This window comes from Typha latifolia, chromosome 11, assembly GCF_019914945.1.
Source record: "Typha latifolia isolate L0001 chromosome 11, TyphaL0001v2, whole genome shotgun sequence".
Lineage (NCBI taxonomy): Eukaryota > Viridiplantae > Streptophyta > Magnoliopsida > Poales > Typhaceae > Typha > Typha latifolia.
In genome coordinates this window covers 10,578,791-10,590,948 of record NC_133096.1, presented here as the reverse complement: position 1 = coordinate 10,590,948, position 12,158 = coordinate 10,578,791, and the positions used below count along the sequence as shown (strand labels likewise).

At 40.6% G+C, this 12,158-nt stretch overlaps 2 protein-coding genes across 2 annotated transcripts; both read left to right on the top strand.

Moving 5' to 3' along the window:
• The first annotated feature begins 424 nt into the window (after window positions 1-424).
• LOC140797529 (uncharacterized) lies at window positions 425-7,801 on the top strand. The gene is made up of 11 exons (XM_073151068.1): window positions 425-3,056; window positions 3,157-3,264; window positions 3,347-3,447; window positions 3,529-3,619; window positions 3,889-3,999; window positions 4,084-4,149; window positions 5,888-5,947; window positions 6,022-6,579; window positions 6,770-6,889; window positions 6,978-7,097; window positions 7,284-7,801. Exons 1-11 carry the CDS (start codon window positions 639-641, stop codon window positions 7,347-7,349), a joined length of 3,819 nt encoding a protein of 1,272 aa, XP_073007169.1. The 5' UTR covers window positions 425-638; the 3' UTR covers window positions 7,350-7,801.
• Window positions 7,802-9,242: 1,441 nt separating this feature from the next.
• On the top strand, window positions 9,243-11,653 carry LOC140797860 (uncharacterized). The gene has a single exon (XM_073151544.1). It carries the CDS (start codon window positions 9,499-9,501, stop codon window positions 11,389-11,391), a length of 1,893 nt encoding a protein of 630 aa, XP_073007645.1. The 5' UTR covers window positions 9,243-9,498; the 3' UTR covers window positions 11,392-11,653.
• Window positions 11,654-12,158: the final 505 nt, after the last annotated feature.

Below are 12,158 nucleotides of genomic sequence, written 5' to 3'. Positions count from 1 at the left end.
ATTAAATTTAGTTTTTAAAAAATTAAAATTAACTAATAGAGTTCGAAGCTTAGTCTCAAACAAAATAAGATCTTAGGTCTTATATGAGTTCTGGTTCATAAAATAAAATTATTTGTGCAAACGGTTTCACTTCTCTTTTCTCTATTTTTTTTTGGAATCTCAGTCCTTAACGCTCGGCTCTGAACTTATTTTTTAATTTTAATTTTTCAAAATAAATATAATTAAATAAAGAGATATTTAATTATCTGAATAAGATCAAGAGTTCTGAACCAGTTCAATAAGTCTCAGCAAATTGAAGCCTTATCGAATTGGATATGTTGCATAGTAGCACGCGAACACGATAAATAGAAGCTGATTTTATTAGGAATAATTTAAAAAAAAAAAGAGAAAAAGAAGCTGATAATTATGATAACGAAATAATAATAATAAAAGAAACGGCATGAGTATATAATACACACAGAGTTTGCTCCCTTCTTCCACCTTAATCCCAACCTTCTCTAGGGTTTGCCATCACCCTCCCACCCCCACCTCTACATCTCATCTCATCTCTCTCTCTCTCTCTCTCGATTTATCTTATATCCCCTTCCGTCGTGTAGGGTTTGATCAATTCGGATCATCGCGGTTTCGATCTGAAAGCGATGGGGCGGAAGAAGGCGGTAGCGATCGACGACGACGAGTACTCATTACCCCAGGACGAAGAGGAGGCGCCGGCGGTGGAGAAGGAGAACCGCGCCGCCCCGATGCCCAAGAAGAACAAGAAGGGCGGAAAATCCCAGCGCAACGCGGGCAAGGTCGCTGATGACGCTGACGAGATGGAGAAATCCGCCTCAGCCGGAGAGGAGGCGGATGCAGAGGAACCCGTTGCTATCGTCTTCGCTGGTAAGAAAAAGTCATCTAAAGGTAAGAAGAGTGGTAGTGCTGTGAGTGCTTTTAGTGCTCTCAATGCCGTCGGAGATGAGGAGGACGAGAATAACGAGGAACCCGAGCCGGAACCGAAACCTGAAACTAAATCTGTGGCAAAACTGGAGGAAAATAACAGCTTGGACAATGAGGGGGATCTTGATTTCGATTTCGGCAAGACAAAGAAAAAGAAGAAGAAAAAGGGTGGGAAGAATGCCCAAGAAGAAGAGGACTTAGATAAGCTTCTGATGGAGCTAGGCGAGGGCTCGCAGACGACTTCTGCTGCTCCTACACGGACCGAGGAGGATGGTGAAGGAGATGAGGGGGAAGAAAGCAAAGATCTTGAGTTTGATTTTGGTCGGACGAAGAAAAAGAAGAAGAAGAAGGGAGGAAAGAATGCACAAGAGGAAGAGGACTCAGATAAGCTTCTTGCGGAGATAGGAGAGGGCTCGCAGGTGACTTCCGCTGCTCTACCACAGCAGCAAGCAGATGACGATGGCAAAGGAGATGGGGTAAAGAATGGTGATTTGGAATCTGGTACCCAAGGGGGTGCTGCAGAAGAGATGGTGGCATCAAAGAAGTCACAGAAGAAAAAGAAGAAGAAGAGTGGGCGGACCGCTCAAGAAGAGGAGGACTTGGATAAGATCCTTGCCGAACTTGGGGAGGGGTTGCCACCAGCTTCAAGTAGTACTACTCCACCTCCGCCTCCTCCTGAAAAAGATGAACCTGCTCCAGTTGCTCATGAGCAGGCAGAGGCAGAAGGAGAGGGTAATGTGGAGGATAAAGATGGCGAAGCTGAGGTGGAATCAGCTGCTGCCAAGAAGAAAAAGAAGAAGAAGGAAAAAGAGAAGGAGAAGAAGGCGGCAGCTGCTGCTGCAGTTTCGACACGTGCAGAAGCTAAGGAGGAGAAGAAGGAGGAACCAAAGGGAAAAGTTCCAGACAAGAAGTTGCCTAAGCATGTTAGAGAGATGCAGGAGGCACTTGCAAGGAGGAAGGAGGCAGAAGAGAGGAAAAAACGGGAAGAGGAGGAGAAGAAGAAGCGGGAGGAAGAGGAAAGATTGCGGCAGGAGGAGCTTGAGAGGCTTGCGGAGGAGGCGAAGAGGAGGAAGAAAGAAAGAGAAAAGGAAAAGCTGCTGAAGAAGAAGCAGGAGGGCAAGCTCTTGACTGGCAAGCAGAAAGAAGAGCAGAGGAGGTTGGAGGCAATGAGGAGACAGTTCCTTGCTCAAAATGAGGTACCCATAGCCGATGGTGCTGCTGAAGTAAAGAAAAGGCCCAAGTATGAAACGAAGAAGCATAAATCTGCTCAGGCAAAGGCTGCAGAAGCGGAGAAGATGGCTGAAACGCAACAGGAGGCCAATGATCCTGGTAAAGAAGAGGATGCTGAAGATCTAATGGCTGAAGAGGAATCCCAGTCTCAGATTGAGGAAGTCGATGACAGAAGTGAAGCTGATCAGGGGCCATCAGAAGTGGTACAACCAATAGAAGAGGATGAAGATGAAGATGAATGGGACGCGAAGAGCTGGGATGATGTTGATGTAACATTGCCTGATATAAGTTCTTTTGATAAGGAAGAGCAAGAGGAGACGGAGGCCAAGCCAGTTGAAAGTTCTAAAGCACCTGCTAAGCCTGCTGTCAAAAAGGTTGTTGCTTCACGTGGAGAGAAAGAAAATGAGTGTGAAGCTGAGTCCAGTACCAACAATAAGAGGGCAAAGGAAGTTGTTTCAAAGAAAGAGACTAAGACTACAGAGGCTAAGGGAAAGAAGAGTGGCAGTGATCTTCGCTCACCCATTTGTTGCATTCTTGGTCATGTAGATACAGGGAAGACCAAGTTGCTGGACTGCATTAGGCGCACGAATGTACAGGAGGGAGAGGCCGGGGGTATTACCCAACAAATTGGGGCTACCTATTTTCCAACGGAGAACATAAGAGAGAGAACCAGGGAGTTAAAAGCGGATGCAACACTTAAGGTGCCAGGTTTACTTGTTATTGATACCCCTGGCCACGAGTCTTTCACTAATTTGCGTTCTAGAGGTTCAAGCTTGTGTGATATTGCTATATTAGTGGTGGACATTATGCATGGACTTGAGCCACAAACTATTGAGTCTTTGAATCTACTAAAAGGTCGGAATACAGAATTCATTGTTGCCTTAAATAAGGTAAGTTCTAGCATTTTTCTTTGTGAAAGGTCTTTACTTTTTGAAAATTTTGTTATTTACTTATGTCAGCAACTTATGTTTTTGTCTTCCTTGTTTTAAGGTTGATCGACTTTATGGATGGGAGAGATTTCCGAATGCTCCCATAGTGAAGTCTCTCAAGAAACAATCTGATGATGTCAAAAGGGAGTTCAATATGAGGCTTACTCAGGTCAACATCCATATTTGTTCTTTCTTTATAGGACATTGATCTGAAGCTGATCTCTGTATTTGCAACACATTATGTTTAACAGATCGTGACACAGTTCAAGGAGCAAGGCCTAAATACTGCTCTGTACTACAAAAATAAGGATATGGGAGAGACATCTAATATTGTTCCTACCAGTGCTCTTAGGTACATCCTACATAAACACCATTTCCTTTTAGGCTTTGGCTGCTTAGTTTTCCTAACTTATGAAGTGTCATGGTACTTCAGTGGAGAAGGGATTCCGGATCTCCTGCTACTATTGGTGCAATGGGCACAAAAGACAATGGAAGAAAAGCTAACTTACATTGATGAAGTCCAGGTTCGTTCTGTAGTGCTTATGCCTATTTTTTTGGATTCTATGGTCTCAGATATTCTTCTATTGGAACATTCATGCAAATGTGCAGATCTCTTTATCAACTCAGATAAATTTTATGTTAGATTTTATGTTAGATTTTATGGATCCTACAATTTGTGTAAGGATATATTATGCATGTACCTTTGTATATATATGTATATATACACACACACACAAACACTTCAATATTTAAAAGTATTAGAAAGATTATTGTGCTCTGTTACATGTTTCAGTGTACTGTGCTAGAAGTTAAGGTTATTGAAGGTCTAGGAACAACAATTGATGTTGTTCTGGTGAATGGTATACTTCATGAAGGGGATCAGATAGTTGTCTGTGGCATGCAGGTAACTTTTTAGCTGCAAGTGTTATCTTTTTACTGAATATGGAATCTGAAAATCATGATCTAACAGTAACTAAATTATTCTTAGGGACCCATTGTGACAAATATCAGGGCTTTGTTAACTCCTCATCCTATGAAGGAGCTTCGAGTAAAAGTAAGTAAATCTCTGTCTTAAATTGCGTGCTTTCTTTACTTCCTTAAATTTGTGCCATGATGTAGAAGTGATAATTTGCTTGCAATGCTATGAGAAATAAATATTATACTAGTAGAGAGAAAACTGAACGGACCAAGTTTATATGCTTTCATGTGCATGAGTCTCCCCATATTGAAAATTAATATTTAGGGTCTTTTTTACATATTGGCATTGAAAACCTCAAAATATCATGATTGCCATTGCGTCAATGAAAATATCATAATTGCCACTAAATGTTTTGACTCTTTCATGATTGTAATTATGGCTAGTTTTTAATGGAATAATCCTAACAGATTGATGTTAAAGTTAACGGCTAAAATATCCTTCTTTTTAAATTTTGAGTAAAATATTTATCAACAATTTTTTTCTTATATTAAATAAGATATTTTTCCTTGTACTATAATATTAAGTATATTATTGGATAGCTTTTGAACTATTTAAAAAAATTTATATAAGGGCAAAATGGTCTTTTGAATTTTTATTTTTGTTTTAATTGTAATTAGTTAGATTTAACTAATAGAATGCCATTTTTGAAAGAGCATAATAATTTCAGTGGTAATTATGATATTTTGAAGAATGTAATGACAATTATGATATTTTAGAAGTTTTTAGTAGCAAAAATGTAAAAATCCTAAAATGTATGTGCTTAATGTGTGGCATGACTTCTTTGTAAAACACGCACCAAATTGAAATTATTTGATTGGAACTTCGTTTTGAACAATATTCTCTGTCTATTCTTGCATAATATTTTATATAAGTTGACGACTGTGTAAGATACAAGAAACCCGCAAAGAATCGAATGTTGTTTGGACATAGAAGAGATCTCAAATCTTGTTTTCTCCTGGTTGATTCTTTATATCTTTTTTTTATGCATTTATTTTTGTTCCTAATCCAGATTAGTTTTTTTTGCCCCAATCTTAAATCTTATATTATTTTTGAGACAATGGGTGTATCAACAAATTTGAGCATTATAGTTAAATATATATGGGAACTCTTGTGTAGACAGTCAACTAAATGAAATGCTTATTATTTTCTTATTATTCATTAAGCATTTTGGCTGTTAGATCAAGATTTCAAATCATATATTATATAAAATTATCAAAGAGATATTCTTTTATATGCAAATGAGTAAGTGTTACACTAGTAATGACATATGCTATCTAGAATAACCGAAATTAATTTAATTATATTGTGCGGAAGGAGTGAGCTGGGCCTTTCTCAAATCCTTGACTTATCTTTTGGAAAAATTACTTTTTATTAGCAAGTTATGAACCACAATTATAGGTGATAAGATGCAGAAAATTACAAGAAATAGTTTCGGCAGATTAACCTAAGGTCATTGTGCAGTTATAAGGATGTCTACATAGTCAAATTGTTGGTAACCATTGAGAGAGACCTAAAGGGACTTTTGGATAGAAGCAGTGGCCAACTGTTTGAAGAAGTTAGGTTGAGGATGTGTTCTTCAAAGGTGATTTGAGTGTGATAAAGATATGTGCACTCAACCCCAAATAGGCAGGACTTGGGGATTTGCATTTAGTTGAAGGGCATGTATTGGCATACTGTACTACATAATCTTCTGATTGTATAAGTGTCATTTCTTGAATGGGCAATTTAATTTATACCTACTATTCCGCCTGGTTTTTGGTTCCGAGTCCAATTTTATTGGTAGCTTGATATATTACTGCCTCAACTCTTTCAGGGTTCATACCAGCATCATAAAGAACTCAAAGCTGCACAAGGAGTGAAAATTTCAGCACAGGTGAAGTTCATTTCCACCTTAAGGCCCTTCTAATTTAAATTGCAGCAATGTCCTGATAATTTATTTCCTTTCAGGGTCTCGAGCATGCCATTGCAGGAACTGCTCTCTATGTGGTAAAGCCTGGGGAAGATCTGGAAGAAATGAAGGATGCTGTAATGCAAGACATGAATAAGGTTATGGGCCGGATTGACAAGAGTGGGGAGGGTGTATATGTGCAAGCCTCTACTCTTGGGTCCTTGGAAGCGCTTACAGAATTTTTGAAGAGTCCAGCTGTGAATATTCCCTTTAGTGACTTCAGTATAGGTCCAGTTCACAAGAAAGATGTTATGAAGGCTAGTGTTATGCTTGAGAGGAAAAAAGAATATGCAACTATCTTGGCTTTTGATGTAAAAGTGATGCCTGATGCTCGTGAGCTTGCAGAAGAGACTGGTGTGAGGATTTTTGTAGCAGATATTATTTATCACTTGTTTGACCAATTCAAAGCATACATTGATAACCTGAGGGAAGAAAAAAAGAAGGAAAGTGCTGAGGAGGCAGTGTTCCCTTGTGTTCTTCAGATTATGCCTAATTGCATTTTTAACAAAAAGGACCCAATTGTTTTGGGTGTTGATATTCTTGAAGGCATCGCTAAGGTACTTTGCTAACTCATTAGTCAATCTTTTCCTTGTCTAATACATCTGTAAGCTCAATTATGCTGCAACAAACTAATCAGCAATTTAAATCTTATTGTTGAACGTTATGCTCACTTTGGTCTTGCATTGTTATTCTTGCTTTACCCTATTGTACTTGTAAAAGTTTGCTAACTGATATATTGTAATTCAGGTGGGCACCCCTATCTGTATCCCTTCAAGGGAGTTCATAGATATAGGGAGGATTGCCTCAATTGAAATTAACCATAAGCAGGTTGATGTGGCAACAAAAGGCCAGAAGGTGGCTATAAAGGTTTGTAGTAAGAAATTATTGCACATTTCCCATTTGTTCCCTAATGTAAGGAAAGAATCTTGAAAACTTGCCTGTCTTTCATCAACAGATAGTGGGCAGCAATCCTGAAGAACAACAGAAGATGTTTGGAAGACATTTTGAGATAGATGATGAGCTTGTTAGTCATATCTCAAGGAGGTCAATTGACATTCTGAAATTAAACTATAGGGTAAGATTTGATTGTTGCTTTATTTACCCTGGTGTTAGTTAACTGATTTACTTTGTTGAAAGTCTACTATTGCAGCTTCACGTTCTAGACATCCTGCTGAAATTCAAATATGGATTTGATACAAATGTATTTATACAACCTTGTTATCACCAATTACTCAATAATTTGTTGAAATCTTTTATGTAGGATGATTTGTCTATTGAGGAGTGGAAGCTTGTTGTGAGGTTAAAGCAGATTTTCAAGATACCTTGAGATGTGAGATCAGCGAGTTTTAGTTCACTGTCCAGATATACTGCAAAATTTGTACATCAGAATGTGCAATTGCTTTCACGGAAAAATCAAGAAAGCAATGAGTTTGTCGCCAGAGGTGCCATATCCCTAGTAATGAAGTCTGCACGAATTTTCAATTCCTCGAGGTTAAGTTTACAGCATTGAATTTGTTGCAACTTTTGTTTTAATAAGGTGATGAGGGCTACCGTGTTTGGAATAGGTTTCAAGGCCCTGTTTTTATTTCTTTTATTCTTTACCTTTTTCTTCTAGTTTTCTCCAATGGTACTAAAGTTTTGGGATGTTAGTAGGAGTCCTTTTCAGAGGTATCCTGAGCACATACAGATTATGAAGGATGTTCTATTGGCTCAGGTTTTGTATTATTACAAAGTTCTTGAGGATTCACTTTTGCGAATTGAATGAGAGTTTTGTGTTCAGCTGATTATTCTGCATAGATCTGATGATTTAAATGAACTCGAATACCTCTCTAGGTTTGGTTGTGTGCACCTAAATAATTGTCATGGGTTTTAGTATATTTCATCTGCTACCTGATGATTTTGAGCCCAAGCAGGCATTTAAACAAACTCGTGAAGTGTATCACTAACTATTCGATTCTCGCCATTTTCTCCATGCATGATCCCCAAAACCATTGCCAGCTTTCTTTCTTCCCCACAAGTCTCTTTCTACTTTCCCTTATCAGCCAGCTCAATCCTTTGCATTCCAGAACCAAATCCGACCCTCTATATTTCTCTCTCTAGAACACCCAAGTAGCGTTTGGATTAGGTGGAGTGGAGAAGATCACGCGTTTTCCCGTTTAATTTTTTTTAAAAAAATTATGGAATCATCTAAGTTTTGAATCAGTTGAGTGAATCACGATGCACACTGAGCAGTCTCTCTCTCTCTCTCTCTCTCTCTCTCTATATATATATATATATTCAATCTTTTATAATGAGATGCCATCCAGCTACCAAACAGACTAGCAATCGATTCAGCCACTTGCTACTCCTAGTCCTATCTAGCTATCATTCGCCTTCTTCTTACTTAATTCTACTCATGTTATTCTAATAACTTATTCAAGAAATGGAATAGTTATCTACTTATCTCTATGCTTGACTTGAAGACTTTAAAGACCAGAATAAAACCCTCCAATGCAAGACACGCCAACTCGGTGAGAAGAAGTCATGCCAGAAGCAATGGGTTTTATACGCGTGGACGACAGGATATTAAGAGTGAGAGAGAGAGAGAGAGAGAGAATTTCCTTTTCTTGGTCCCCAATCAAACTAATAACTTGTTGGATTTGGGTATAAGAATTTTTCTTCATCCACTTGGGTCTAAATCCGTCAAAACTTTAATAATATGTTGGATAATTTGAAGTGTATAAACGATGTTGACAACATTGATTGGTTTTCGTAACTCCTTACTAGTCAAACTGGTTGGTATTAAGGACATAATTAGTGGTGATAAACATTGCATTGACTTTTTCAAAATTAATTTACCCAGTAAGAGTAAGATGACAAGAAAATCATCACGTCGCTCATGAGATCAAACTCAAAAAATATTGAAACGATTCTAAACATGACATGATGGATTAATTAGATATATAGTCCGGAGTGTAATTAAGATTAATATACAGCCGGATTTGGAGCTATTCACAAGACTGAAGACTACAGAGGGGTAAGTAAACCTTTTCCTAGGATTCCATTAACATTTTCGATATATTCTTAATAGAAAGCTACGGCGGTTTTGGTTTCCAAATTATTAAATAAAGTAATTAGCTAAGTTTGAAAGATTCCAGGAATTTATTTCTAACTAAATAGTTATGTACCCTCCTCTAATAATTCTATTTTATTAAATATAAATGTATCATTTACCGAGAATTTGAACATGTGACTTTATTATTTGACTGATAAGTTCCAACCACCAAACTACTAGTCTATAATAATATATACGCTAAAGCATTACGGCGGATAAAATTAATTTATTTATCCAGCTTTTGCTTAAATAATACCCACACCCCCAACACTAATCATCACAAGGACAAGAAGAAATAAGAGCAGAGTAGTAGTGGCATACCTTTCTTTGTCTTCCACCCATCTCTCGCTCTCTAATTCATCAGCAGCAGAAGGAACAAAGAATGGAAGGGGAAAGAGAGCAGTCTCCTCCTCCCTTTTGGTCTCGGAATAATTCACAAACGAGAACTTATCCGTCCTCTCCCTCTTCCCCTTATTCAAATTCCTCCTCGTCCGGAATAAGGCCGTGGGTTCCTGTCCTTTTATTCTCATTATTCATACTCTTATTATTTATCCCCTCATTCCTCTCCTCCTCCTCGCGCGGCTTCCGCCCGAGCCTTATTCTTCGGAATGGGTGGGATATCCTTAACTTTGTTCTCGTCCTATTCGCCATATTGTGCGGAATCCTCGGCCGCAAAGGCGAGGACGCGGAGAGGTCGCCGCGGCCGACACCGAGGTCGAGTGAGTGGATTAGCTACCCGAACCCGACGGCCCAGAGGGGCTACGGGGAGATCGGAGAAGCGAATCCGACGGTGGGGATCCGGCGGATGAGGAGTAGCAGCTCGTATCCCGATCTGAGGCAAGAGGCAGTGTGGGGACGCGCTGAGGAGTGGCGATTCTTTGATGACTTCGAGATTTATCGGAGTCGGAGATCGGAGCGGGATAGGGGGTGGGATGGGGATAGGGATATCTCTCGGGATAACGAGGATAGCGGATCCAAGACTATTCCGGTGGATACCTTTGTCCTGAGGAGGAGCCCTTCGAGATCTGGATCTCCGCCGCCTACTTCCCATCCTCCTCCGCCTCCTCCGCCTCCGCCGGAATTGAGGAGGCGGAGGAGGAGAAGCCTCGAGAAGCTTCCGGAGATGTTGGAGGTGGAGAAAGAAGCAAATAGGGAAGAGGAGAAGCCCAAATCGCCGCTTCCGGAAGTGAGAAGGAGGAGGAGAAGCCTCGAAAAGCTTCCGAAGATGTTGGAGCTGGATAAAGGAGCAAACTTGGAAGAGGAGAAACCCAAATCGCCACCATCAGAAGTGAGGAGGAGAAGGAGAAGCCTCGACCATTTCCCGTTCATGGAGGAGGAGCAAAATGCCAACTTTGAAGAGGAGAAGCCCAAATTGCCACCTCCAGAAGTGAGGAGGAGGAGGAGGAGAAGCCTCGAGAATTTTTCGTTCATGGAGCTGGAGCAAGATGCCAACTTTGAAGAGGAGAAGCGCCACTTCCCACCGCCCTCTCCATCTCCTCCACCACCGCCTCCGCCGCCACCTCCGCTGCCTATGGCGGCCGAGAGGCGAAGCGATAAGAAGAGGAGTGGAAGCGGAGGAGGAGGAGCGAAAGACCTCGCTGCCGCCATTGCTCTGTTCTACCAGAAGAAGAAGAAGAAGAAGAAGAAAGCGAGCAAGACGAAGGCAAACAACGACGAGACCTCGCCGTCCAACTCCGACCCATCTGCTTCTCCTATTCCACCTCCGCCGCCGCCGCCGCCTCCTCCTTCCTCTGTTTTCTACCAACTGTTCAATAATAAGAAAAGCGGAAGCAAGAGCCGGAGAATCCACTCGGTCTCAGTTCCTCCGGCGCCGCCACCACCGCCTCCTCCACCGTCTACGACTACTCTGCGATCCAAGAAGCAGATCCCCTCTAAGCCCCCACCGCCGCCGCCGCCGCCAGCGCCAGAAGCTCCATTGCGCTACAAAAGAAAGGAAAAATCTGACTTCTCCAAGTACCCACTTCCGACTCCATCGCCACTACCCCCACCACCACCTCCGCCTCCGTTCTGGGACGATGAGTTGATGGTCAAGAGTAAGGAGATAGGAGAACACAAAGAGGCGGCGCCGCTGTTCTGCCCGAGCCCGGACGTGAACGACAAGGCCGACATGTTCATCGCCCGCTTCCGCGCCGGTCTCAAGCTCGAGAAGGTCAACTCCATTCGAGAGAAGCAGCGAAATCAAGAAGGAGAAGAGCTCGAGAAGGAGTTGATGATGATGGGAGGCATATTTGATGACGACTCAACGCCGAGCTAGGCGTCGTCTTCCGTTCACCCAAAAAAACATCTTTTTTTATTACACGATTTTATTTAGATTTTTGCGATTCTTCGTGTTGGATTTATTGTCTTCGTTGTGATTGGGTTGTGCATCTTCCAATTCTATACTGAAGAGAGAGTGAGAGCCTTTGGGCTTGTTTTAAATGGCCGGGCTTTCTGCATGTTTCTTATGTGATTATGATGCATTTGTAACAGAAAGAGAAAAAGAATTTATTTGTTTGTTTGTTGTAATAAAAAGAAAAGGAGTGTTATTTATAATAATAATAATAATAATAATAATAATAATAGTAAGCATGTGTTTAGCCTTATTTCTTGTTAATATGATGGTGTTAAGTTGGTGGTCTGCTGAAGATAGGAATTTCTCTTCTTTTTTCTTTTTAAAAAATTTGGCTCCTTTGATACGTTTCATCAGCAAGAATTCACATTAATGTCGGAACACCATGCTCATCCAATGGAATGATGTCAAACTTTGATCATGATGTCTTCTTAGTTGCCCTCCTCAGTCCTATTTAAATATTTTTGTGAGAGAAGTTGCTTTATAGATATAGCCTCTCTAAGTTAGTCGTTAGCAGCCCCAAGAATGAGCTGGTGTCTTTGGATAAGTGGTATTAATTGTTGTTCTCCTCACGGTTTAGTCGATCGAGTTGCTTATATTACACTTGTGGCGCACGTACGAATTAAAATAAAATAAAATGAAGTTTGTTATAGGCCATACTCAAGCTATGCAGCTTCTTTGCATTTTGTATT